Here is a 26,113-nt window from a genome sequence, read left to right on the forward strand (position 1 = left end):
TACTTGTACTTAGCATGTCCTACACTATTTCTGCTGTAAAAATATAATAAAATATGGATTTCCAATTTGAAACTGGCAGACTCAATAAAATTTAGCCTGTTTTCCAAATGCTGATGGATTGGACAGGGAATGGGATTGGTTTAATTTACGAATGATCAAATGTGACCTTTTTATTTTTCCCGGTGATTGATTCCATCCAGAGTGCCTTGGGTTTATGTGGTAATGGATTATTTCATTTGATGGAAATAGGCAGAATCAAACAAACACAACTGTCTAGGTTAGGATTTCCACTGCTTTCCTTTCCCCCAGATGTCTGCCCATCACTCACTCCAGTTGGCCATTTAACAACTACTTATTTATTGGGATGCAAAGGAAATCTGCACTCGGTTCCTGTGGATTTTCTTCTGGTTGGATTTCATAGGACAAGGAAGGCCACCTACATACACGGTACACTAGGAAATTCATACTCCAATGAAAATGACATTATGTCTGTCATTTTCAATGAGAAACACTACATTGGATTGGAAACCGGCCTGATGGTTTAGAAATCCAGGTGCTCTACAAACTGCCTTCATCACCAGTGGATCTATTAAACTCAAGGAAGTCATCTGACCTGTTTGCAGGAATTGCCCATCCTACTTCTACCAATACCTGGGTCTCACAGTCTGTGAGAAGACTGGTCACACCACTACATATGTGGATCTTCTTAGACGCTCCCTCTCTCCCAATATTAAGACGGCACAGAAAATGATCTGCATGTAAATAAATATATTTGAAAATATGAGCCACCATTCTGTGGCAGCTAATCTAATAAAACTGCTATCTGTTTAATATAATTTAATATCGATCAAATGATAGAGGGGTGTATGGATTTTACAGAAATAGAGGAGGAAATATAGTTATAAAATTAAATATTCACTAACAGGATTGATCTCACTGATACCCAATCACAACTACCTTGATCCCCTGCCTAAAATAAAAATCTCATGTGACATATTACACATAATTGGGTAAAATCACTTTCTAGTATCATTTTAACACATCATGGTTTCATTAGAAACATTTAAAAATGTGAAATTCTTCACAAATGTCACTGGACATTATATAATACTCCTCACTATGTATGATACTAGTGGGGAAGGCTGAGGATGTATCAGACATGCCAAGGCAGGTGGTATAAAGTAGCTTTCTTAGGAATGATTGCCAACGAATACCCTGGAGGTTCAAGAGAGGTAGCATACTGTTTCCCATTAGGACTTGAACACTGATTTTTCGTTTAGGTGCAAAATACCCATTCAGAGCTCATTTTCACTGAAAACTTGTTCATCCTAATTTCCTAATCTAGATATTTTATAGTATGGAAAACAAACCTGGGGGATTTTACCCTGGTTACCACAGAGCTTCCACAGACTTTGAGTCTGAATTCCCATTTATAATAATCAGCTGTTTTACAGTGATTTCTACAGGGGTGTTTTAGGAACAGTGTGAAACTTCCATTTGAATAATTTGATGAAATGACATTCATTAAAAAAATAGATGAATCAAGAACAATATTGTTGACCAAGAAGAGTTCATGTTTGTTTTTTGGGCATGGAAATTCTTGGGACTTTAACATCCAGGGGTTCCTTCCTTTGCAGAATGTACTTGTGGATTGTTTATTTAAACTCTACTCGGTCCACTTCTTAATGCCATTTGATCTTATGTATTCTATATCCAAATATCAAATAACACAGTATGGGTGGGTCATATAGGCAGTACAGGAAGATTTTTTAAAATTTTGCACCAATATTGCAAGCTCCAACACATTTTCTTTTAATCTGAAATATTTGGTTTGTCAAGTGCATGCACCAGAGAATTTGCTCAATGAACATAAAACCTTTGTTTCTAACATCAACTGTTTGCTGAGTAGACCATCAAAAAGTCAGGAAGCCAAATTCATGGCAATAATTTCATTATTTGTCACGTGTGTTATTCGGCTGGCTTATTTCACGTAGCACTGTGTACTCAAGGTTCATCTGTGTTGTACCATGTGTCAGAATTTCCTTCCTTCTTATAGCTGAATCATTTTCTCTAAGGGTATCCCGTGATTATTAACACAAAGGCACATGCGGAGATCAATACTTTACAACAAGGGGTGTCATCAGGACTCCACCTGATAGAAGGCGTTTCTCAATCAGCTGCCCTCAATGTAGCACACCTCCGATGCACACCTTGTCCTTCCCATGCATGCCACTTTGTTCTACTCTCCCAATGGTCTTGCCTCAATCAACTTCTATAATACTTTCTTCTGTTTACCTGGCCCTTTAATTTGATCCCGTTTGGCTTATCATGAACCAGGGGTAACTACATTCCTGGAACTCTGCACAGGCAACTCCGTTATTCACTTTCCTTCTGCCATGAAAATCCTATCCGGTAGAGAGTACTGCAACATGACGTTTCCCTTTGCTGTCTGTATGTGAGTCTGGGACTGTGCCATATAGATGCTGAAGCACGATGGCGGATTTAGAGGATAATACGTCAAGAAGTACAAAATAATTTGTTGGAATTAATAGGAACTTACCACTGCATCTACTTTGTTGGTGTTTTGTGCATACCTTTTATCCTTCCCTATAGTGACTGAACAAGTGGATCCTGAGAAACTGAGTCCATTCCCCTAAATTTCTGGTGGGTTTTATATATATATATAGTGTTATCTGTCATCAATGAAAGTAAAAGTTTTAAGAGCATAGTCTGGTGGCAGACATAATTTTAGATTTGCCATGCACACTCTTCATTTTCTCGTTGAGGAAGGAAGAGGACAGAGAGCTGAAACACCTGGCCAAGCTGGCCACGTTCCTGAGATTCCCCATATTAAATCCTGCATGTACGTTCCAGCAACTGTTTCCTTAGAGTCTGCTTCCATACATGCGTGTGCTTACGTGAAAGTCTACTGAGCATGTGGCTCACTTGGTGCGTGCCACAGTTGTGTCTAGTGTATTTAAACCAAGCACAAAAACTCACTAAAAAGGAATTCTAGGTGAGTCAGGGTGGCTCAGTCTGTTAGGCCTCATACTCTTGACTTTGGCTCCAGTCATGATCCAGAGCTGTGACATCAAGGCTCACATTGAGCCCTGCTCTGGGCATGGATCCTACTAAAGATTCTCTCTCTGTTCCTATCTGCCCCCTCTAAGGAAAAAAAGAAGAATTCTATTCTTTGTTTCTCTCCACAAATACTAAGAAGAATCCAATTACTGGTATTTAATTCCATATGATGAACCTTCTTTTTTCACCAGCCTTCTGCCAAACCATCCTTTTTTTTCTTTTCCATACAATTAGAGTACTGTTCTCTTCTCCTAGCTCACGAATCTACTGAGGCAGAAGCGATGACACATTTTTTACTGAAATCATCTGGGGCTTTTTTTTTCTCTTTTACTTGTGTTAGGTTCCTGTACTCTAGGATATAGCTTAAAATCTCATTCCCTAGCAAACTGTCAGTGGCGAGATGAGCTAAATTAAGCAAATGAATAGTTTTCTGAAAGATCAGCCTGAAGGATGTCCATGAATGGACCAACACGCCAGTAAGGGAAAGTCTTGGATTTCAGGTTCTTTCGTCCCGACATGAGTAGCAATTTGTCAAGTGTTAAGGACCTGAGGCATGTTCAAGAGTTTTCACAAGATCTGAGGCTTAGAGGGATCACAGATATCTTAGTGAGTTGAATCAAGTTTTAAATAGCTTCCTACCAGTTGGAACCACTAGCAGGTCACAAGGTCTAGTAGGAGAAAGGGTCAAAGACAGTTGAAAACAAGTACAAGATGGCCTGACATCTAGGAAGAGAACCTTGCAGTCCATTGAGAAGTGTCTTTCACCCACCAGGACCTCGGTGACAGAAAAACAGAATCCCCACAGTGATACCGGGCAGAGGTTGTCCTGAGGCTACAGAGAGAAGGGGAGCAAGTCTTAGACAGACACAGAAGCAGTTCCCAGTCCAGTTCACCTCAGAAAAGAAGGGTTATGCCTTCCCGTAGAGGCAAAGCAAGGGCATCCAGGGGCTAGATGCTCACAAACATCGCGGACCAAAGTACATTTTAGCTCAGTGTCAGCTGGAGTTAGGATCAGAAACAGGAACTGTGGTACTATGTAAACATTTCTTTCTTATTTCTAGCTTCCTGCCGAGAATTTCATGTTTACTGTTAGCTGTCTGATAAAAGCTCTGCTTGAACATTTCCAAACTCATCTACCATCAACTCATCGGAAAGATACCAACTCATGCAAAAGATACCAACGGACCGGAACTGAGTCTACTTTTCCGAGATGAATGCTGATGGTGTGAATAGCCCAGCCTTCCTTCCGGCGGCCCAGATGGAACTTGCAAAGAAAACAGGCTGTATCAAGTATCTTATCATTTAATAAGTTGAAGATATGAATTGACCACAACGAGAGCTGCGTAAGATTTTAGGCTTCATTCTCAGAGAACAGTGTTTGGAATGAAGGAGATGGTGACCAGATTATGTCTTGCAGGCTGGCGCACACCTGTGGGGTTGGAATCTGTCATGTGGACAAGGACCTAGACACACTTGAACACACTCAAGAGACATTGACTCTTTGGTATATTGGAGTAGCTACCTATCTGTGGTGACACTGAAGGCTCTGAGAATCTTGACCTTGGGAAGACTGACTGCAGGAGGTATGATTCCACAAGAAAGACCCACCGTATGGGAGAGAATTCCACATCAGAAATGGCACCATGTTTGAAGAGAGGCCAGGGCCCTACCCAAGTTCCCTAACATTTGAAAGCCTGGTTTGTCTCATCCATTGCAAGGGGAGTGACGATGCTTATCTTAAATGGGATTTTATCATTACAAAGGACATGCCAAGGAAATTCTATTTGATCTTTGGATTGGTTTTCTTACACCTGAATTGAGTAAGGACTATCTCAGAACTCAGTGTCTTCTGTTCATCTCTCTCAAAAAATGACCCAGGGAGGGTTTAACAATGAATCTGAGGAGACAGTGGAAGCTCTGGCCTCATACTTATACTAGGTCTTCTCCTGGCAGCTGGTCCAGTATAGCCATCAAGACGGATGAAAAGGAGATTTCTAGTTACAGACCCCTGCCTCTCACGTTGAAGGGAGCACTTTAGCACTGAATCCTGAAATGGAAGGGATATTCCAAGTCCTAATTATAGCCCTTCCTTTGCTTGCAAAGTCAGGGAAAGATAAGGAAAGGTGCCTTGGTGGCAGTATGAGGACTGAAAACCCTGTCCCTTGTCTCTCAGACAATGTTTTTGGTCACTGCACCATCTGCTTCCCTACAGATAGGGGCAAATTAGCTTCCAAAACACTACACCCTGTGGGAAACTGACTTCAGGGTCAATAGTCCGCATGTATTGACTTAAGGAGTAGTCAAGCTACAGAAAGGGTCGATGCTAGTTTTCTTTCCTTGACATATTTATTAATAATTTAGCTACCGGGAAAATAGGATGCCTTCTGGTATTGATATGAGTTGTAAATTTTTCTATGTCGGCTAGAAAAGTGAAATTAAGCCAAGAGATTAAGATGTTAGATTGTGACATTGAAATAATGTTAGATGTCCCTTAACACAGGCAAATAATGCAAGGTGTGAGGGCAAAGAAATACCGAGAAGTCATTTTTGCTTTTTAATGTGCCTGTTGATTATGGTTGGTTTATAGTAGTTATGTTTTTATCATCTTTAAAAAAAGTTACCCAACTCCTCTATCCAAATGTACATTTCCTTTCTTTTTTTTTTAAGATTTATTTATTTATGATAGACATAGAGAGAGAGAGACAGAGAGAGAGAGGGGCAGAGACACAGGAAGGAGGAGGGAGAAGCAGGCTCCATGCTGGGAGCCCAACGCGGGACTCGATCCTGAGACTCGATCCCGAGACTCGATCCTGGGACTCCAGGATCGTGCCCTGGGCCAAAGGCAGGCGCTAAAGCGCCGAGCCACCCAGGGATCCCATACATTTCCTTTCAAAGTAGATAACTTGTAAGGCCCTGCACTTACCTCAGTAATGTTTAAACTGTCCTTTAGGGGCACCTGGGTGGCTCAGTTGGTTAAGCAGTGGCTGCCTTCTGCTTGGAACATGATCCCAGGGTCAAGTTGGGCTCCCTGATCAGTGGGGAGTGTCTGCTTCTCCTTCTCCCTCACCCCACCCAACCCCACTCATGCTCTCTCTCTCTCTCCCTCAAATAAATAAAATCATAAAAAAAAAAGTCTTTTAAAATGCCTTATTCGGAGCCTAAGGCACTTTCTTTAAATTCTTATTCACAGCAGATTTTCCCACAGAGTATATAGGCTGACGGCGATAAAGAAAAAAATAATCTTTATTTAGATTTTTTTTAAAAAGTATGTGCTTCTATAAAGGATGGAAAAGAATGAGAAAATAATTTTCAATCAAATAGCAAAAGGGGTAGATGACACAGAATATGGCAGCAGTCTTGATGTGTGTGCTTTGACGGTACAGAGATCAGTCTGGGAAGATGGGCCGCTGTGCTCTCATCTATGTAAATGACTGTACGTTACTTTTTTTTTAAGATTTCACTTTATTATTTATTCATGAGAGACACACAGAGAGAGAGAGAGAGGCAGAGGGAGATGCAGGTTCCACACAGGGAGTCCGATGCGGGACTCGATCCTGGGACCCCAGGATCACGCCCTGGGCTGAAGGCAGGCGCTCAACCGCTGAGCCACCCGGGGATCCCCCACCGTATGTTAGTTTGAATGCAAAGCAGTTCTAACGGAGAACATGCCCTGGGTCATGTTAGCCTAACCTTTATCTGGCATTCTCCAGCAATGACGTCTCTGTTTTCTGCCTCAGTCCAAGGTCTGCAATGCAGCAACTCCCATCTATTCTGATGTATATATAATCTCAGACAGAAAGCAAGTCTTTGCAGTGTTGCTGTGTGTACCCAACATGGAAAGGAGGGGTGGATGTTCTGGACTATACGAAGACAGCAAGAGGATGTCTGATATTCTGTCCATTGTGCATGGCACTCTCCTCCGTATTTGATGCGAAGAAGAGGAGAAGGAGAGCTTTTAGATCCAGTGTCAAGTCAGAGAAGAAGATGGAGGCTTCCTGGGTTTTCTTTGACACAGTGATGTCACTGGGTCCCAAACCTGGTCTTCTATGATTCACCTAATGTTAGAAAGTAGCGGCCAGGGGAAGGGCTGCAGAGCAGCAGCTGTGCGTTTGGAGTGAGCCCATAGGAGAGCATTTTTGAAGCATCTGCTTTATTCTGTATTTGAGAAACAACCTTTTGATGCTTTTGGTGCTGCAGAGCATGTATTGTCCCAGGGCCTGGGAAGCTGCATCATTCCCCAGGGATCTGCTGGCATTGATCCCATTAGGAGCTTCAGGGTCAAGGCCAAGTTGAGAGAGAGCCTACTTTCATGGTCTTCAGCTAGACTAGAAAGAAAGGTGAAACCCGAGCAAGTGTTGAGAGCTACAAGCGTGCCATTGCTCTTTACACTCCCAGGTGACATATTGCTAATGGGGTCACTCGCTCGTAAGAAAGATAGTTGACAAAGCAGAAATCTAAAAAAAAAAAAAAATACCGAGTCTCTGCATTGACTTCTAGATTCCCCAGGTGGGAAGAAATCTGCAAGGCAGTGGTGATCTATAGCATGTAACTGGGAATATGAAAATATAAGATCTACGGAAAACATTTCGTTTTGACTATGTAATTTTTTAAATAAAAGTTGACAGGTTCTGATTTTGGTATCCTACAGTTAAATTCATTTCCTGATTGTTCAGTTACTCTCATTTTCTTAGTTAATGTAGTGCAATAAGCTTACATGCACATTGCACAAAATTCAAAGGTCCTGAGGGGCATATAGTGAAACATAAGCCTCCTTTCTCTTTTTCCTCTGCTACCCAGTTCCACCCGAGAAACAACCATGTTGCTGGCATTGTGGTAAATTTCCATTTTCCTAATCTTATCCTATTCAAATCAAATCAGGACAAAATAAGGACACCCAGGGAGTCAGGAAGGGAGTCAGCAACTTAGTGTACCACTTTGTGCTGCTTCACAGATGAGAAGCATAAATGGTGGTGGGTAGGCGGTGGGTGAGAAACTTGCAGATGAATACAGATGAAAACCCAAGAAGCCCTAGTGCAGGCCATCATTCTGAGCTGCAAAATGCCTGCAGGGGGACAGTGTGGACGATGTGGAATCATGAATCTGATCTCCCAGAGCATTTGCAAAACCACTTTTTTAAGGTCATATAAAATATTAATAAGATGCATACATTTATTTACTGATGCAGAATATGAGTGACTCATGTCATTGTTAGCACTACACGGGCACTTGTCTGCGACACTGCAAAGGGGCTGTTACCACAAAGGAAGATTCTAGAAAGGTGGAAATGTACAAGAGCTTTTTGGGAGGCAGGACAAATTAGTGAGAAGTGTCCAGGATCCAAGATTCATCCCAGAATCGTACTAGGGCAGATGCTAGGCTGCTGTGGGTTGAGGACTCAGAGCAAAAAGAGCAAGTCATGGACAACTCTGTTACTGTTTGGCTGTGAAGCAGAAAGACAGAGCTAGGGCACTTGTGTGATCACGGGAGTGATTTTTTTTTTTTTTTAAATAAGAGACTTGAACATCAGCCTTACCTCCTTACCTCTTGTTACAGACAACTTACTGTTGGAACAGAGCAAGTTTTCTAGAGAGTCACACATGGCCACCCCATCTTCAGTACACCCCACGTCCTGCAGCTATAGATACCCCTTATCTTGCCATGGTCTGGGTCAGGGATGACTGACAAGGGCTAATAACCGTAGCTGGTATTGACTGGATACATCCTGTCCTATCGAATTTACACACATTCTGCAATGGCATCATGACAAAAATCCAGCTTGGTACTTATTAGCTGCACAGCAGGTGCAAGAAAGTGAGCAGACTAAGGTTTAGAGAGAGTAGCCAGTTTTCTGCAGGTCATCAGCTCGTAAGTGGCAAGGGTGTTATCAGACCCCTGCAGCCCAATAACAGAAGCCACCGTGCTATTATCTCACCCCTGTCTGCGACTCACAACAATATCAAGAAGTGTGTGAAAGCATGAAGAGATGTCTGATCATACAGACCAAACCTCTGTAACCATGGAGTCCATGAATGTAGAGCCTGGGTCCACTGTCTCTGCAGTTCCGTCTCATTTACATACGTCATTGTAAACACAACTAGCCTGACCATCGGCAGCTGTGGCCCTGGAGATTCCAGTGATCAGCCAGGGTGCAAACAAACTGAAAAGAATGCAGATTTATCCAGCGTATGCTAACTCAACACAGAGGAATCTGTTGGCTTTGATGCGAGAGGCAGGTGTATACCTGAGAGGGAGAGAGGAGTTGGTCAGTGATGTGTCTTTATTCTGGTGCCCAGAAGATGGGTCAGACTCCAGAGTGGATGTTGCTATGGAGGTTTTGTAGATGTGGGCAGCAGCAGCTATCAGCTGTGTTTTTTTTTTTTTTTAAGATTTTATTTATTTATTCATGAGAGCTACAGAGAGAGAAAGAGAGGCAGAGACGCAGGCAGAGGGAGAAGCAGGCTCCATTCAGAGAGCCCGACGCGGGACTCGATCCCGGGTCTCCAGGATCACGCCCTGGGCCAAAGGTAGGTGCTAAACAGCTGAGCCACCCAGGGATCCCCTATCAGTTGTGTTTAAGGAGATTACCCTGGGTAATATGGGTGGACCTCATCCAGTCCCTTGCAGACTTAGAATACAAAAAAGTAGGAGTCCCTGGAGTAAGCGATCCAGCTTCAAAACTGTAACACTGACATCCTGAGTCTCCAGCCTCCTGGCCTGCCCTACTAATTTCAGCCCCCTAGATCATACAAGCCTGTTTCCCAAAGGCAAATCTCAGTATATAGCAATCTGGTGGATGGATACATAGACCTCCAGAACCTATATAGGCATCTCTCTACCTATCTACCTACCTGCCATCTATCAATCTATCACCTATCAATCAACCCATCAATCAATTGATCTATCATCAGTTTATCTATTATCTATCCATCATGTTGGTTTTGTTTCTCTGGAAACTCCTGACTGATACAGTCATTATGAAGAGGCAGAGCTAGATCACGGAGGGTCACAGGTCACTTTCCTGTTGCCACAATCACTTTCTTTTATGTTGACTGTGGCTTGCTTACTCATGTCTGGGGCTTCTTTCTGGACCGGTGTTCAGTATTTCTTCTTTGATTTCTGAGTGCTCTCCTGTTTGTTCAGTATTCTCCATCTTTGCCATCAAATATTTTTTCTCTCTTGATCTTTATGCTTTCTTCTCTAGTTTTCTTTTTTTTTTTTTAATTTTACTTTATTTATTTATGATAGGCACACAGTGAGAGAGAGAGAGAGAGAGGCAGAGACACAGGCAGAGGGAGAAGCAGGCTCCATGCACTGGGAGCCCGACGTGGGACTCAATCCCAGGTCTCCAGGACCGTGCCCTGGGCCAAAGGCAGGCGCTAAACCGCTGCGCCACCCAGGGATCCCTCTTCTCTAGTTTTCATCAGTAATTCTACATTCTTTTTTCTTTCTTTCTTTCTTTTCTTTCAGTTTATTTATTTAAGTAATCTCTACACTCAACATGGGGCTTGAGTTCTGGACTCTGAGATCAAGAGTCGCATGCTTTTCCAGCTAAGCCAACCAGGCACCCTGGTAATTCTGTGTTCTTTTAATTGCATCAAAAGACTTCTGCAAAATACCATCCCTGCAAGAGTCACTATGCACCCATCACTTTACGATGCCAGTTAAGAAGCATGGTTTCCTGTGATCCCCGGACCTGAATGCCTGCTTTGGCTCTAATAGATTCAGGTGAAAATCATGTCCAGTGGTGTTAATTAATTATGCAATTCATCCCTGAACATGTTTTTTTTTTTTAATTTTTTAATTTATTTATGATAGTCACAGAGAGAGAGAGAGAGAGAGGCAGAGACATAGGCAGAGGGAGAAGCAGGCTCCATGCACCGGGAGCCCGACGTGGGATTCGATCCCGGGTCTCCAGGATCGCGCCCTGGGCCAAAGGCAGGCGCTAAACCGCTGCGCCACCCAGGGTTCCCCTGAACATGGTTTTTATATCTGTCAGCCAGGTGTGAATGCTAAGGGACTTGCCTTTTTTACCACATCAATACCTAACCATTGTTTTATTGTAAATTTCGTCTCTACTTTTGGATGACAAATCCAACTGTTAACTCAGAAAGTTAATGTTTACAAAGGTAACAGAGCTCTATTATTTTATCAAAGGTCACTCAATAAAATATAATAGAGGTTTGGTGCCAGATAAATCTCTTTACAGAAACATGGCTCTTGTAATTTATGGTTTGAAAGCAAAAACAATTTTATTCTCTACAAATGTATTTCATTATTTTCATGCAGTACATTCCATAGCTAAGGAAATCTTTACCTTTTTTCTTGTCCAGTTAGTGTGTGCACTTTTCAGTTTTAATGGAAGAAATAGATCCCTAGGAGAGAATGAACATATATTAAACATATGTACAAATATTTAATAATAAAGGTAGAAAATATATTACAAAATAAAGTAAGAAATTTTGTTTCCTCCAGTGCCCTTTTTCTTTTAAAATCTTCTTTGTAAATTATTTTTCTTGGTTCCCTATGCTGCTTAAATTTTCTCTGATGTCTTTGCAATGATATTGCTCTGCAGATACCTGAATTATATCAGATCTACAGATCACATGAGTATGTAGCCATAGCAACGGACAGGCCAGGTAATGGTTCTGATTTTATATAGATTCATGAGCCCTTAAAATTAGACCTTTTCCATTTTAATGAAAAAGGGGGGAACCATTTCTACCCTTAAGAAGTATGTATACTTTGTATTTTTACCCTTTACAATCATATGTATAAATGATTGATTTACAATTAATACAAGACTCGGATCCAGCGTATAAAATGTAGATTCTATTTTGAAAATCAGAAGTATGAATTGTGCATCAAAATAGAAAATCTGTAAACCTCACCACTTCACATTAGTGGAAAGAATGGTTCTACATAATATTACGATTTGAAGGTCTGTACAGGTTTGCTACTTTAAAAATGTGTACAATGTGTGAAAGCGAGCTTTGCTTTTGCAAAGATAACATTTTGCTAGGCGACGTCTAAATCTCATGAATTCCCAATTAGATCAGCAATAATGAGATGTTATCTTAGGAGAGAATGTCTTAATTAGTGAGTGCAGCTTACTCTGGTGTTTGCAGAAGTGCCTTTACATCACGTGTGGAACCTGCATTACATCTGATTTTCTCTTCCTACACCCTCCTTTTCTAATGTGCAGGGAACTCTCCAGGATTTTACACCAACCCTACGAGATGCTGACGTTAACCTCTGAGGGCATATGTTATGGTGCACGTTTTCCAAGGTAGTATTTAAAACAAAAAATATTAACATCAATAAAGTTCTCCTGCTGTGACCAACTCATTCTCCTTAAAAATTGCCAACTAATCTGCATCATAGATAATATTTAACTTTTAAATCTTCCACTGTTCATGCCACCCGAAATCATTCTCATCAGAACCTCCTCTGAATTATCCATTACTTTTTTTTTTTCTTTTTAGGATTGTATTAATTTGAGAAACAGACAGAGTGAGAGCAGAGGGTGGAGCACAGAGGTAGAAGGAGAAGCAGACTCCCCACTAAGCGGGGAGCTCGAGGCGAGGCTCTATCCCAGGAACCCGACATTGTGACCTGAGCCAAACGCAAAAGCTTAACCGACTGAGCCACCCACGCGCCCCTGTATCATCCATTACTCTTAAGAATTAGTATTCACAGCAGAACCTTAAATGCATCTTACGACGCCCAAGCAGCTAGTCTCAACAGACTACTTACTGTATGATGCCAAGTGTGTGACATTCTGGAAGATGCGAAACAGTGCAGACAGTGAAAAGATCAGCGATTGTCAGAGAGAAAGGGGGGCACAAATAGTGCACAGAGACTTTGAGAGGCATCAAAAATTGTGATATTTTAATGACACATATATGTCACTATAAATTTGTCCAGCCGCACTGAACGTACACCACCGAGAGCGAAAGCTAAGGTCACCTGGGGATTGGCGATGATCACGTGTCCATGAAGATGTATCTGGGGTGAGGGGTGGAGTGTGCATGCGATGGGGGAGATAATCTATGGGAAATCTCTGTGCCTCTCTCTCAGTTTTGTTGCAAATTAAAACTGCTCTTAAAAAATAAGGCCTGAAAGAAAAGAATTGACATCCTGTTGTCCTTGCTTCCTCCTTGTTCCGCATATGAAATGGATGCTCCTGGGTTCCTGCACCACTTGGTCTTGTCAGTACGAATGTCCACGTGGACCCCTCCAAGCCTCTTGACTTCTTTCTCCTTCTGTTGGCCACTTGCCATTTCCTAGCTGCTGTGGGGACGCCACATGGCAGTGGAGGGTCTGGGGGCTGCAGGCATCTCCTCCCCACGCGGCCCCTGTGCGGATTCTCTATGCACTGTCTGCACCAAGTCGGTCCTTTTAAAACAGTCGAACAGGTTGTGTTCGTCTGTTGCTTGTGGTCCCTGGGCCAGCCGTGTGACCGTGTTCTCTGAAAATGACAGCTGTGTCTCCTCGTCACTCACATTGCAAGGCCAGTAATTCCATCATCTTCACTTTTACAGATGATGGACCTGGGGACTGTTGGCGTTAGCTGGCGGGATGAGGACTCACAGCTGGACTTTTATCATTTCATCTTCGATAAGGTCTGAGGGTCACTGCAGCTGCAGAGTCGGGTATCTGAATTTCCTCATGGAGGGAAGTAAAGTGAATCTCACCAAATGAATCCCTGCCTGGCTCTTCCTGTGCGAGGAAAAGCCGGTTCCATGTGCTGAGAGGACTTACAGATTGAGGGAGCCAAGACTTTTATGAAAAAAGTGAGTAATGCCAGAGAGCAGGCTGTGGAGCCTCTCATGGATCCCCTCCTGTCTTTGGGCCCACGTTCTAGCACCTCACAAGGAATCGTGTGCAGCCCCTTCCCCAGGGAGGAACCACACGGTCTCACTTGGACATATGCAAATTTAGATGCTCCGGAAAAAAAATGTTGCGAGTTCCGGATTAAATACATTTAAAAAGAGTTTATTTTTCTGTATTTGTTTTGCTTGTATGTTTTAAAAACCAGGACTTCTAGAATATTTGGCCTATCGGTTCCATCTCTGAGAGTGTGACATAATAGGTGTCAACTCACCAATGCGCAGGCGTGCAGAACCCCAGTTTTCTGGACTCCCCAGTACCTGGGACTCCACCCCACGGAGTGTTCTCGAAAGGAACTGCTGTGTTAAGGCCTTTCTCCTCATGGCGAATACACTGAACCACTGGCCATTTCCTAACCTGAGCTGCTGTGGGCATAGGAAACAAGCAACGGTATTGCCAGATTCTAATTTAATTGGTCTGGGGAGACACTGGAGCTTTTGAACGCTACTCTAGTGTGGTTATTCTAGTGTGCAGTCAAGGTTGAGAACTCGTGGCTTAGGACTTAGCACAAAATCAGGTTATCCAGATGGCTTTGCAGTAGAGCTCCCGACTTAAAGTTAGATTCTTGGGAGGTAACAGTGAATAGTGATGGGTGAATGGGCCAAGCATATGCCCAGAGCTGGAGAAGCTGGCAGGAGGGATGACTTCAAAGCCTATGTGGACTCTAGGGGCATCGGAGGCTTTTAAGATTGCTGTCGGCAGTGATGGAAGAAAGAAACTTTTTTTTTTAATTAATTAAGGTTTTTTATTTTTGAATTTTAATTCCAGCAAGAGAGAAACTTAAAAAAAAAAAAATACGGGAATACACTTTCCCCAGCACTTCATCTTATTTTTAGAGGGACGGTAAGCAGAAGGAGAGAGACTCTTAAGTAGGCTCCACACCTCGTGCATGCCCAATACGGGGGCTCAACTTCAGGACCCTGAGATCATGACCTGAGCTGAAATTGAGTTGGACGCTAAACCGACTAAATCACCCAGGCGCCTCGACCTCCAGAATTTTATACTGTTGCTCTCTATCTGCCAGTCCTCACTAGCAGGGGACATGTGGCAAGGCAAGGCCACTACTGACCTCCAAGTGTGCAAGGTTGTTGAGCAGAGCAATGAATTCTATTTTTGTGGGACCTATGGCACCCATCAATCATCATTCTTCAAGGTAAACAGGGAGTCCTGATTTTTTAATTCTAAACTAACACTTGACACTAAACACCTTCATCAGCCACCACCAGCGTGCTAGGCCTGGTCACTGTGAAACCAATTCCAAATGATAGACTTTACTCCTCGTCCGTTGCGTAACTATTGCGATAAACTAAAAATACTCACGCTTCTTTCTGCACGTGCAATGTTCCACTAGTTAAAATGCACTGTTTCTATTTAGTTGGTAAACTGAAGCGAGTAGTCCTAGGTTTCCCTGCAGCCTATTTATTCGCTGGGCTTTGTAGCTAGTATGCGATGCCATCTCTCTACAGGAAACGGATATTTCTTTTCCAATCTTAAATAATTAACCAGTGTGATTTTCCACCCTCTTTGGCCGCCAGAGCACATCCCAATTGTGAGCATCCGTTTTGTTTTCTGATACTTCTTCCCCAGCCCCTCTCCTCATACAATGAAAATCACGTGCTGAGGTATGTTTCAAAAAGTGTGTGTTTAGATTTATTTTAAAATCCTGTCTACTTTCAGAGAAAAAGCTTGGGACTATAAATCTATTTGAGGGAGGGAGAAAATGCAAAATCAATTCTTTTTTTTCTTTTTTGGCTTTTATGCTTCAAATCTAAAAGTCATTAATTTTTAATTTTCATCCTGAAAGCATTTTCTTTCCCATCCATACAGCGCCCAAGCATATCAGGGAATTTTAAGCAATTGAGAGGAAAAGTTTTGTTTCTCTTTTTACTCTTCTAATAACATTGAATTGAAACTCTGGTTAAAGAAAGGCTTTGGAGATGATCCGGTCAAGGACCGTGCTCATGGGTCTCTTTGCTATGTATTATTTAGTATATCGTACATGGAGAAATGAATTTTGGGCTTGGGATTTTGAAACTGATAAGAAAGAAAGAAAGAAAGAAAGAAAGAAAGAAAGAAAGAAAGAAAGAAAGAAAGAAAGAAAGAAAGGAAGGAGAAGAGAAGAAAAGAAACGACAAGACAAGACAGACCAGAGAAAGAGACGAAAAGAAAAAAGAAAAGAAAAGAAAAAAGAAAAGAAAGAAATTTTCAAAAGGATGTTTTGGGTCCAAGTTGGGCTTCTATGGCGTCATGTTTGCCAGTGTGCACACCCTGCATCCCCTGCCCCCCGCAGCTCTGTGGTGCCACAGCTGCCCGCGGGCACCTGCCCATGTCACCTGCCTGGCACGGGCCGTGCCATAACCTCAGAGTCCTTGTGATCACCTGGGTCTCTGTGTCCTGCTGATCCCACTGGAGGCCCAGCGATGGAGGAGGAGGGCAGTGAGTGCGAACAGACAGCTTACGGGGAAAGGAGGCCAGGGCCCAGCGCCAGGCCAAGGAAGGAAGTAGCTGCCTTGCCTTTGCCATGGCCCATCCGGCCCCTCATGTGCCCCTCCTGCCGCCCTCCCCCGGGCTCCTCCCTCGGCCGGGATGCTGCACCAGCCATTGTGCTCTGCTTGGGATCTGACACCCTGAGCTTCCTGCCTGTGCCCCTGTCCCCTCCCTGTCCCACCGTAACGCTGCCATCAGGCTAAGCTTGCACTAGCTTACACATTGCTGGAGTAAGTAGTTTTCCAGGAGCCTCCCAAAGGAGGCTAGCTTGCATCTAAGTTGGAATAAATGCATATAGCATAAAAAATGACTTAATTTTTTGTGGTATCTCAGACCATTTTCTTAACAATGGAAAAATCTCTCTTTCAAGGCTTGTTTGCAAGGCCTTTTGCCCCATATTGTCCACCGCTTTGCTCTCAACTTCACGCCCCAGCCTTGTCAGAGTGAATCTGTTCTGATTTAGCGCTACCATGGCTTGTTCTTTCTTTCTTTTTTTACTTCTATTGTGCATTTTATTCTGGCGGATAGAGTTGTTTGCATGTCCTGATTTCTATAAGCTACTTGAGGGCAGAGGTAAAATTGCAAATTATCTTATCATTTTCCACCAATTTTAATGGAAACTGCAACTCCTTTCTTTACAGAGAGATTTCTATTTGAAAACCCACCGCACTCACCCCCACCATACCTCCATCCTTTGCTGCCCCACACTCAAGTAGGAGACTAGATTTGTTTAATGTTGGCATCCGCAGGCATATAGACCTGAATTAAAAATATGTTGATGTTGTGCATTTGTGTGTGAGTTGGCTTTTTTATAAATGCACAATTCTTTAATTGAACATTTACAGTTTAATAAAACTGTTCCATTTGTAAAATCATTTTCATCCATCTGGTGAAATGTCAAAAAATATCTACTTAAAACTTACGCTTAAATAAAAATTCTCTTTTTCTTTTAAAGATTTTATTTATCCATGAGAGACACAGAGAGAGAAGCAGAGACACAGGCAGAGGGAGAAGCAGGCTCCCTGCAGGGAGCCCGACGTGGGACTCGATCCCAGGACCCCAGGATCACAACCTGAGCTGAAGACAGTTGCTCACCCACTGAGCCACCAAGGTGCCCACTTATCTAAAAATTCTATTTAGGGCCACTATGTGATATAAATGGGGTGCAGAGAGGTAGTGTGGTTCTGCAGAAACAAGAGTTTTATTCTTTATAGCAACTTTAATAGTTATATTTTTCTTAATCAGGTGACTGACTTATCCATGTTTTCCTATTTTTCCGTTGTTGTTACCTGAGTCATATTGAGCTATTTTTAACTTTTTCTAAGTTTATCCAGAAGCCCTAAAATTGGAAAGAAAAGCCTTGTATTCACAATGTCTATTTTCCCAGAGTAGAGGGAAACTTTTGCTTGTAGAAGTTTAATTTGCAAGGCACAATTTATAACACTATAAAGAGACATTTCTCTTGAAACCAAGAGCCCTATCATTTCTTTTCTCCTTCGACATCTGCAGAGTGAGAGTAAATATTTCTTAATTTAGAGGAAGGTAAGGCTATTTTTCAAGTGAATCCCCTAAATTAATCCACAGGAGTAGGCGTGCTGTCCTCCATCACACGTCTGCCTTAAATATAGTACCTACACAGATGAGGCAAACACAAAAATAGCTTCAGATTTAAATAGGTGATATTGTCTCGTATAGAAAAGATGAGTCTCATCGGTGATGTAAAAGTAGCTGATTTTTATACTTCTGGATTTGCTGCGGGTTTATTTTTTTCATAGAGTTCCTTTATTTGGTATGTAATTAATGGAGAGATTTAGCTTTGCCCTTCAGAAGCTTTTCATTTTTCTAGTAGGATTGAATCACTTGTTAATCATGAACTAATGCTATATTTTTGGCTACCTATCCATCTATTTTCTGTCTAAGTCATTGATTTATCTACAGCTTGTCTTGTCCTAGAAGCTTCAAAGGTGGTAACATGTATTAGGAAATGGTATCCTTACTTATTTATTGTCCTATTTATTGTCCTCAATTTGAAGAGATCAGATTCTAGCAATATGAAGTTTAAGATATCAAGGAATGATGTCAAATAAGAAATATTTAAACACACACACACACACACACACACACACACACACCCCAGGGCAGCCTGGGTGGCTCAGCAATTTAGCGCCTACTTCAGCCCAGGGCGTGATCCTGGAGTCCCGGGATCGAGTCCCGTGTCGGGCTCCCTGCGTGGAGCCTGCTTCTCCCTCTGCCTGTGTCTCTGCCTCTCTCTCTCTCTCTCTCTCTCTCTCTCTCTTTGTGTCTCTCTTTCTCTGTCTCTCATGAATAAATAAAAATCTTTAAAAAAAAAAAAAACAGTGAGTATCCAAAATACTTCAGTTGCATTTGCCTGTTGTTATGTGCCCAACGTGCCGTATCTACGTGTTGGTAGCAGATCCACCGGGCCAACCTCAAGTGGCTCACTCTGATGTACTTATGTGGCCTGGTAAGTAGAGGGATCTTATCTCCTGCGGCTTCCTGCCTTGGTGGGCTCAGGCTGCCATAACCAAGTTCCACACACTTAAACAACAGAAATGTATTTTCTCACAGTTCTAGAGCTTGGATGTCAGGGATCAGGATGTCAGCATGTGGGATCTTAACAGCATTCACATTGCTACAGCAAAACATCATAGTCTGGGTGATTTATGAGCTGGCAGGAATATATTCTTCACGGTTCTAGAAGCCAAGAAGATTGAGACCAAGGTGCTGAGCAGATTCGGTGTCTGGTTCATAGATGACCATCTTCTCGTTGTGTCCACGAGTGGCAGGAAGATGAGGGAGGTCCTTGGTGTCTTTTTCAGGAGTGCAGCCCCATGACTTTATCACCTCCCAGATGCCCCACCTCCACATAACATCACATTGGCAGTTAGGATTTTTTTTTAAAGTTTTATTTATTTGTTTGTTTATAAGTAGGCTCCACACATAATGTGGGGCTCAAAGTCACATCCGTGAGATCAAGAGTCGCATGCTCTACCAACTGAGCTAGCCAGGTGCACCAGGAGTTAAGATTAAATATATGAATTCTGGGGTATACAGACACTGGGCACACGGCAGTTGAGTCCCGGTGAGAGCGCTCCTCGTGGCTTATAGACTGCAGCCTTCTAGCTGTGTCCTCCTGTGTTGGAGAGACGCTGCTCTGGTGTCTCTTCCTCTTAAGATTTTATTTATTTGAAAGAGAGAGCACAATCAGGGGAGCCACAGAGGGAGAGGGAGAAGCAGGCTCCCCGCTGAACAGGGAGCCCGACTCAGGGCTCGATCCCAGGACTCAGGGATCACATCCTGAGCTGAAGGCAGATGCTTAATTGACTGAGCCACCCAGGTACCCTGCACCTTGGAGTTTAGATGAAATTTTAAGCTCACACTTTGAGGTCTGTTCTTGCTTCTAACACGTAGGACAGAGAGATGAAACATAAAACGTAAAAACGGAAGAGTGATCGCCAAACTCCCAAATGAAGAGATCAGTTTTTTGGGGGGCCAGAAACCAAACAGAAGCTCCAAGCAATGGGGTGACCAGGGCTGCCGGACTCTCAGTCCACAGCAGGTAGACATTAGGTGTTTGACTTCTGCAAAATTATGGACGACCCCACCATGAGTCCATCCCTTCCTGAAACAAGAATATCAGTGCCTGCGGGACTTCACCCACCCTCTCCGTTAATATTTCACTACCATTTGTCCGTGTGCCTATTTATTTTACGTTTATCTAAAAAGACTTTGAATAATTGAACAAAAGATGCTGTAAGAAAGATTTAAATGCCATCAAATATTCAATACTGTTTTCCCCTTCAAAAAGTAATTATCTACAGAACCAGAACGAAAGTTGGATTTCCTACAATAATAAAATCTTTCCTTGCTGGGAAGGAAATCTTTTGGTGTTTTTTTTTTTTTTTTTTTTTTTACAGCTCACTGCTGTGTGCAGAAGAGTGCTATCTAGCCCACAGTGAGCCTTGATAATGTAGTCAAGTGAGACACAGCAGAACACAGCAAAGCCCTCCTTTTTATACTGGATTCAAAAGGTCTTCGCTGATACAGATATTTTGTTTTAGAATCCATTCTGCTATGTCTGGGAGCATTTTCTCTACGTGACCTCCTCTTCCAGTGACAGGGACAGTTCTGTATCCCAGCTGCAGCACGCGAAGTATGTGTCTGCAGAACGTCTGCAGATGGATAAGGGGCAGCTGTTCCGCTCATTGCACATTTTATGTACTGGCTCTTACCCAGATGTATCTCTTCATCTTATTTTTCCCTCGTACGGTTGCTCTCGAACGGAGTATCACAGCTTTCTGTTAAAAATTTAACTAAGTACTCTATTACTGAGATTAAAATATTTTAAAATATATTCTTTTTATTTTTTCAAAGAATACACATCACAGGTTGAGTTAATAAATAATACACCTTGACAACAGAAAGGCTACTGGGAAAGACTCAGGATAAAGTAGGTTGAGTTCTCCAATTAGGAGGCTCAGAAGCAGGGACTGTTCTTTCACGCTTTGCCAGCACATCCTCTTTACAAACATAGGGATACGTTAATTGAATGAGTGCAGTTGCAAGAGGATGCAAGGATGGACATCTTTAAAATACACACAAACACACACATACGCACGGACATTTCTTAGAGAAATCCGTGCCTATATTGCATGTTGAAGTTTTTTTCCAGGTGTTACTCTAGCTGAATAATATACCAACATGTAATCCATGATCCTCAAGAGGGAAAATGAGCAGAATAATATTATTGTGCATGAACTCTGCCTTTCAGAGATGCAAATTAACCTGTGCTCTTTATATCACTTGGAAAGAGCAATAGCAAGTATCACCCCCCGCACAAAATATCACTCAGTCAAAATGACTTTGGGGGGAGAATGCTTGAATGATTCAGAGCCAGGGAAGCTGCGCGACATGCAAGAGAGGGAGACACGCATGTAAGCAGAGGCGCAGGTGTGGGAGTTCTTATTGAAACCTATCAGCCGCACAGTTTGGATGACCATTCCCCGACAATCCCCTAATATCACCTGTCAGTCCAGACTCATTCAAACTTGGAACTGAAGAAATCCCAATGAATTTCTGCTTAATCAAGAGTGGTATACCTCTGAAGAGTGACATGTACAGTTATAGCCCAGTTGTCTCCTGTAGTCCCTCAAATAAATGTTCCTGCCCTTTTGACACTTCCTTTCGAGCACCTTCCTTCTTTTCAACTGACAATATACAGTCAATGAAATTCATTATAAAGGACCAAAACATCAACCATTCTGTTGCTTCTTCATAAGCACATAAAGAATGACACTGCCCACAATGTCTCCATCTTGCTTGGCAATGCCTGGCGAAGCTCATTTCCAGGATATGGGCTTGAGAGGACGTAAGAAGTGTATTTCTACCCCTTCTAGCCCAGTTGCATTGTCACCATAGAGCAAAGCACACCTCCAGGACAGCACATCACCCACCCAGCAGAGCAAAAACCAGAGCTGGCCTGCATGCTCCAGCCGCTGTCCCTCTTTTCCTTTCCCACCAGCTGTGGCCAGCTCTGTGTCTAAATACAAGAGGGTAGGTTTCCATATCAGACAGACCTGGTTGTATTTTTGGTCCCACTTGTAACTTTGGGAATCGACTCAACCTCTGGGATTCAGGGTCTTCCTTTGCCAGAGTGATGTGTCAATGCTCACGTTACAGGGTTAATGAGGAAGATTCACCAGCAGACATCTAGAAAGAGTGAGGCAGGATGTCAGGTGCTTGAGAGGTCTGATAGACTCAGAAGTGCCTTTTTCTGTCTGGGTCTCCCATGGGGACATGGCCATCTTAATCGGGCCTTCCCCGACAAGCACAATGTAAGCGAGAGCCCGCAGTCCCCAGATGGTCTACAATCAGAACCATTGTAGAGCATGGTTGGCAGAGCATACAGCAGTGGCCCATGGCTCTGTGTGTGACTGCACAGAGGAGTGTGAAAACCTAGCTGTTTTAAACCGAGTGGAAGTAAATTTTCTTTTGATATTATTCCCAAACTCTCCCACTTCAACAAACACCAAATCCTCAAATTCATGAATTGCCCACAGGTAAGCAATTACTGGTCTCTCACCCCTTCATCCCAAAAGCTTTCCTTCAAAGGAAAATCTTCCAGCAAGACATTCTACCTCTGGAGGAGGGGGGAAAACACCCAGAAAACATGAAGCCTGAGTCTGTACACATACTACAAAGGATGGTGGTTCCCTGCTTAGCTGAGCTCTGTCTTCTGTGCCTGGGTCTCTTCATAGTGTCTTATGTTTGCCTTAGGTGCTTATTTTGGTTCAAAGTTTTATGAAACCTGCCAGAGGAAGAGAATGTGGGTCTGAGCACTTCCAACTCCCTATGGCCAAGGAACTTGAAAAGAATGTGCTAAATTTCACTGCCTGGTCTCTAGCCTGTCCTGACCAGATGATCTTGCTCTAGTAACCAGGTGAGATCATGGCAGCTTCATTATTAGCATCCACAGCCCCACATGCCACCTTGGATGTGACAAGCACCAGCCTGCGAATCTTCTTAAAGAATGCAAGAAGAAACTTTTTTTCCTGTTAGAGATGCTCAACAGGTGGTCTGGCTAATTGTTCTCCTGAAATCTAATAGTTTCCAAATTTAAACCACCCTATAAGGTGTGTTGAGGGCTGTGGAATGCGGACCCTGTAGTCAACACATCTTATTCTCTTATCTTCACATCAGTGATTAAAGCCAAAGGCAGGCCTTTCTCAGCCCAGAGTGAAAGAGTGAAAGACGAGGACCATGCAGGAGATGCTGTATTTTCTAGAAGGAATACTGTCCAGGCTTTAGGTGGTTTTCTCTGAATTCAGCTATTTCTTTTTTTTTCCCAAGTAAATTTCTTTCTTTGTTCCTGTCCCCTAGGTGAAGTCCCCAAAACACTTTATGGCTCTCCTATGTGCTTGGCTCATAAAGTCGCACGCATCTCTTTACCCGCTAAGCTGAAATTTCTGAGTCTGGGCAATTGGAATGGTTTAGCACACAGAGTGTGCTGGGCTCATTGTCAGCTGCCCAACCCGCATGAATCCTTTACAACTGTATGACAACCACATTCCATAGGCGTTCGTGTCACCCCATCTGCAAATGGAAGAATGGAGATACCACCTGGTTAGGAACTTGTCAGGCATGCTGCTTGGATGGTCATAGTCCCATCTGTCTTCTCAAACCGGAGTTCTGAATGCTTGCTCAGCCTTCCCCATGGCCATGTGAAAGCATTAGGACATGTAAGCAAAATAATGGGTATAAAGTACAGAGCAATCACAAAATGGGAGTTGCTTACTGGGTACTTATCCCAAAGATACAGAGGTAGTGAAATGATGGGATACCTGCACCCCAATGTTCAAAGCATCACTGTCCACAGTAGCCAAACTGTGGAAGGACCCACGATGTCCTTCGACAAATGAATGGATAAAGAAGATGTGGTCTATATACACAATAGAATATGACTCAGCCTTCAGAATACCCACCATTTGCTTTGACGTGGATGGAGCTGGAGGGTATTATGTTGAGTGAAGTAAGTCAATCAGAGAAAGATAATTATATGGTTTCACTCATATGTGGAATATAAGAAATAGTCGAAGGGGCCTTATGGGAAGGAGGGAACCTGAATGAGGAAAAATTAGAGAGGAAGACAAACCATGAGAGACTCCTTACTCTGGGATATAAATAAAGGGTTGTGGAAGTGGAGGTGGGTAGGGGGATGGGGAGACTGGATGATAGGCACTGAGGGGGGGCACTTGATGGGATGAGCACTGGGTGTTATACTATATGTTGGCAAACTGAATTTAAATAAAATTTTTAAAAAACAAAACAATGGGAGTGGCTATTTTCCTGAAATGGTATCATTCCTGTGACTTCTTACCTTCCGTCTCTGTCCCGCATGATTCATCCCTTTCACTACAGAACTTGCATGATACTTACACTCTGTATAAGTAATCACACTGCCATCTCTTGGAGTGATGAGCAAAATCTTATTCTTCCCCCATAAGCCTCCATCATTAACCATCCTTCCTCAGGCAAGCCTTGTGCCTAACTAATCATTCCCTACCTTGGGCCTTGTAAGACGCGTGGAAGGAGGGTCACATTGGGTATATTGATCCAATGGCAACTACTGATTGAACGTGTGGCTTTCAGTAGGAAAATATAGGTCCTGAGAGGTATGGGGCTTTCCATAGACTTTGCCTGGGTAAGATCCTGCTCTAACTCAACCCTCTGCCTTCTGTCTCAGCATGGGCTAATCTGGTCTGAGAATCAAACCTATTTCAAGGCTGAGACAAATATAGTCCTTCAAAATGTTTTTCTAATTCTGTATGGGTTATCTATAGAAGTGTAAATGGTTCACAGCAAGGAACTGCTTTTCAGAGAAAGACAAGTAGGATACAGAAATCTCTAGGTTTACCTGTTCCTTAACTTCGAAAAGGGGAAGCATTTAAAACAGAATTTCTTTCTAAAGAATCATTTGGAAAAGGTTCTAGATCTTCATCGTACATAACCAGCTTTCTAGGGAATTGAGATTATTTTGTAATTAGGATATTTGGACTGACCTTAGTCTTGCAGATTGCAAAAATTAAAAAGCATTCATAGAGTATAAGAAGAGAGCAGGGCAAGGTGAGCATAGACTTGACCAAACAAAAAAACCCCAAAACTCAAATTTAGATCTGCATTGAAATTATTAAAGAGTGGAACAGACACACACACACACACACACAAAATCAATTTTCTGGCCTCTAAAAATGTGGGACACTTTCCCAGACTGCAGAAAAATGGGGAACATGGATTTAAATGGAAAAAGATTAAAATTATAAATGACAAAGAAAAGAATCAACTTATAATTCGTGTTTTGAAGGTGATTTGAAAGCACATGGAACAGATATAATAGTCAGGATTTGTGACAAAAGAAAGTGTCACCATAGTGAGAAAACATGATTCCAGTTTGAATGGGTTCACTAGGGCTTCAGGAGAAGTTAATCAAAATAGAACCAAACGAAGACACCATGATTTCAATAAAAGTGAAATAATATCCATAACTTCCCTCGCAAATGACACAGGTGATGCAGAAAGCTAACAACAGTGGACTGGTCTCAAGCCACCCTGGAATAGTGGATACTGAAATATCAAGGGGTATCTATAGAATATGGAGGAGTTAGTAATTGTGAGCCACAGATTCAACCTAAGATTCAACTCAACTAGGAAAGCAACAGAGAGATATTCTCAGGCATGCTACAGTTCATGGTACATGCCATATAAGTAGCTTTTCTGAAAATGAAAAAAAAAATTACTTGAAAATATATTCCAGTGTACCAAGATTAGGATAATGAACATAAAATTCTTGCTGATGATGAGCCACTAATTAAATTATTTGTTCAGCTTAATAGACAATTATTGAAAATGTGGTTGTAATTAAAGTGATGAACTCACTTAAATGTTCAAAAATGATTAAATGGAAAGAATTAATTATGTAGTAACTGTTCTTGTTTATGCACCTTCTGGATGCCACTCACTATATCTTAGAATTCATATGCCCTTTTCTCAGGCTTGTGATGAGCATATGATGTCATAGCCAAAACACTTAAGAGAAAAATATACGTGGCACTGTGTCCAAGATAACATGGATGTTTTG

At 42.4% G+C, this 26,113-nt stretch overlaps 1 protein-coding gene and 1 long non-coding RNA gene across 2 annotated transcripts in view; one reads left to right on the forward strand and one right to left on the reverse strand.

Moving 5' to 3' along the window:
• The first annotated feature begins 10,724 nt into the window (after positions 1 to 10,724).
• On the forward strand, positions 10,725 to 12,357 carry LOC119868356. The gene is made up of 3 exons (XR_005386099.1): positions 10,725 to 10,806; positions 11,654 to 11,717; positions 12,284 to 12,357. It is a non-coding gene; the product is annotated as an uncharacterized LOC119868356 (long non-coding RNA).
• PNPLA4 (patatin like phospholipase domain containing 4) overlaps positions 11,389 to 26,113 on the reverse strand; it is a 107,635-nt gene continuing 92,910 nt past the window's right edge. The window contains exon 7 of the mRNA XM_038586779.1: positions 11,389 to 11,453. Coding sequence (XP_038442707.1) covers positions 11,412 to 11,453 — 42 coding nt within the window. The 3' untranslated portion in view covers positions 11,389 to 11,411. The remainder of the gene's footprint in view (positions 11,454 to 26,113) is intronic.

This window comes from Canis lupus, chromosome X (genome assembly GCF_011100685.1).
Source record: "Canis lupus familiaris isolate Mischka breed German Shepherd chromosome X, alternate assembly UU_Cfam_GSD_1.0, whole genome shotgun sequence".
In the NCBI taxonomy this organism is placed as follows: Eukaryota; Metazoa; Chordata; class Mammalia; order Carnivora; family Canidae; genus Canis; species Canis lupus.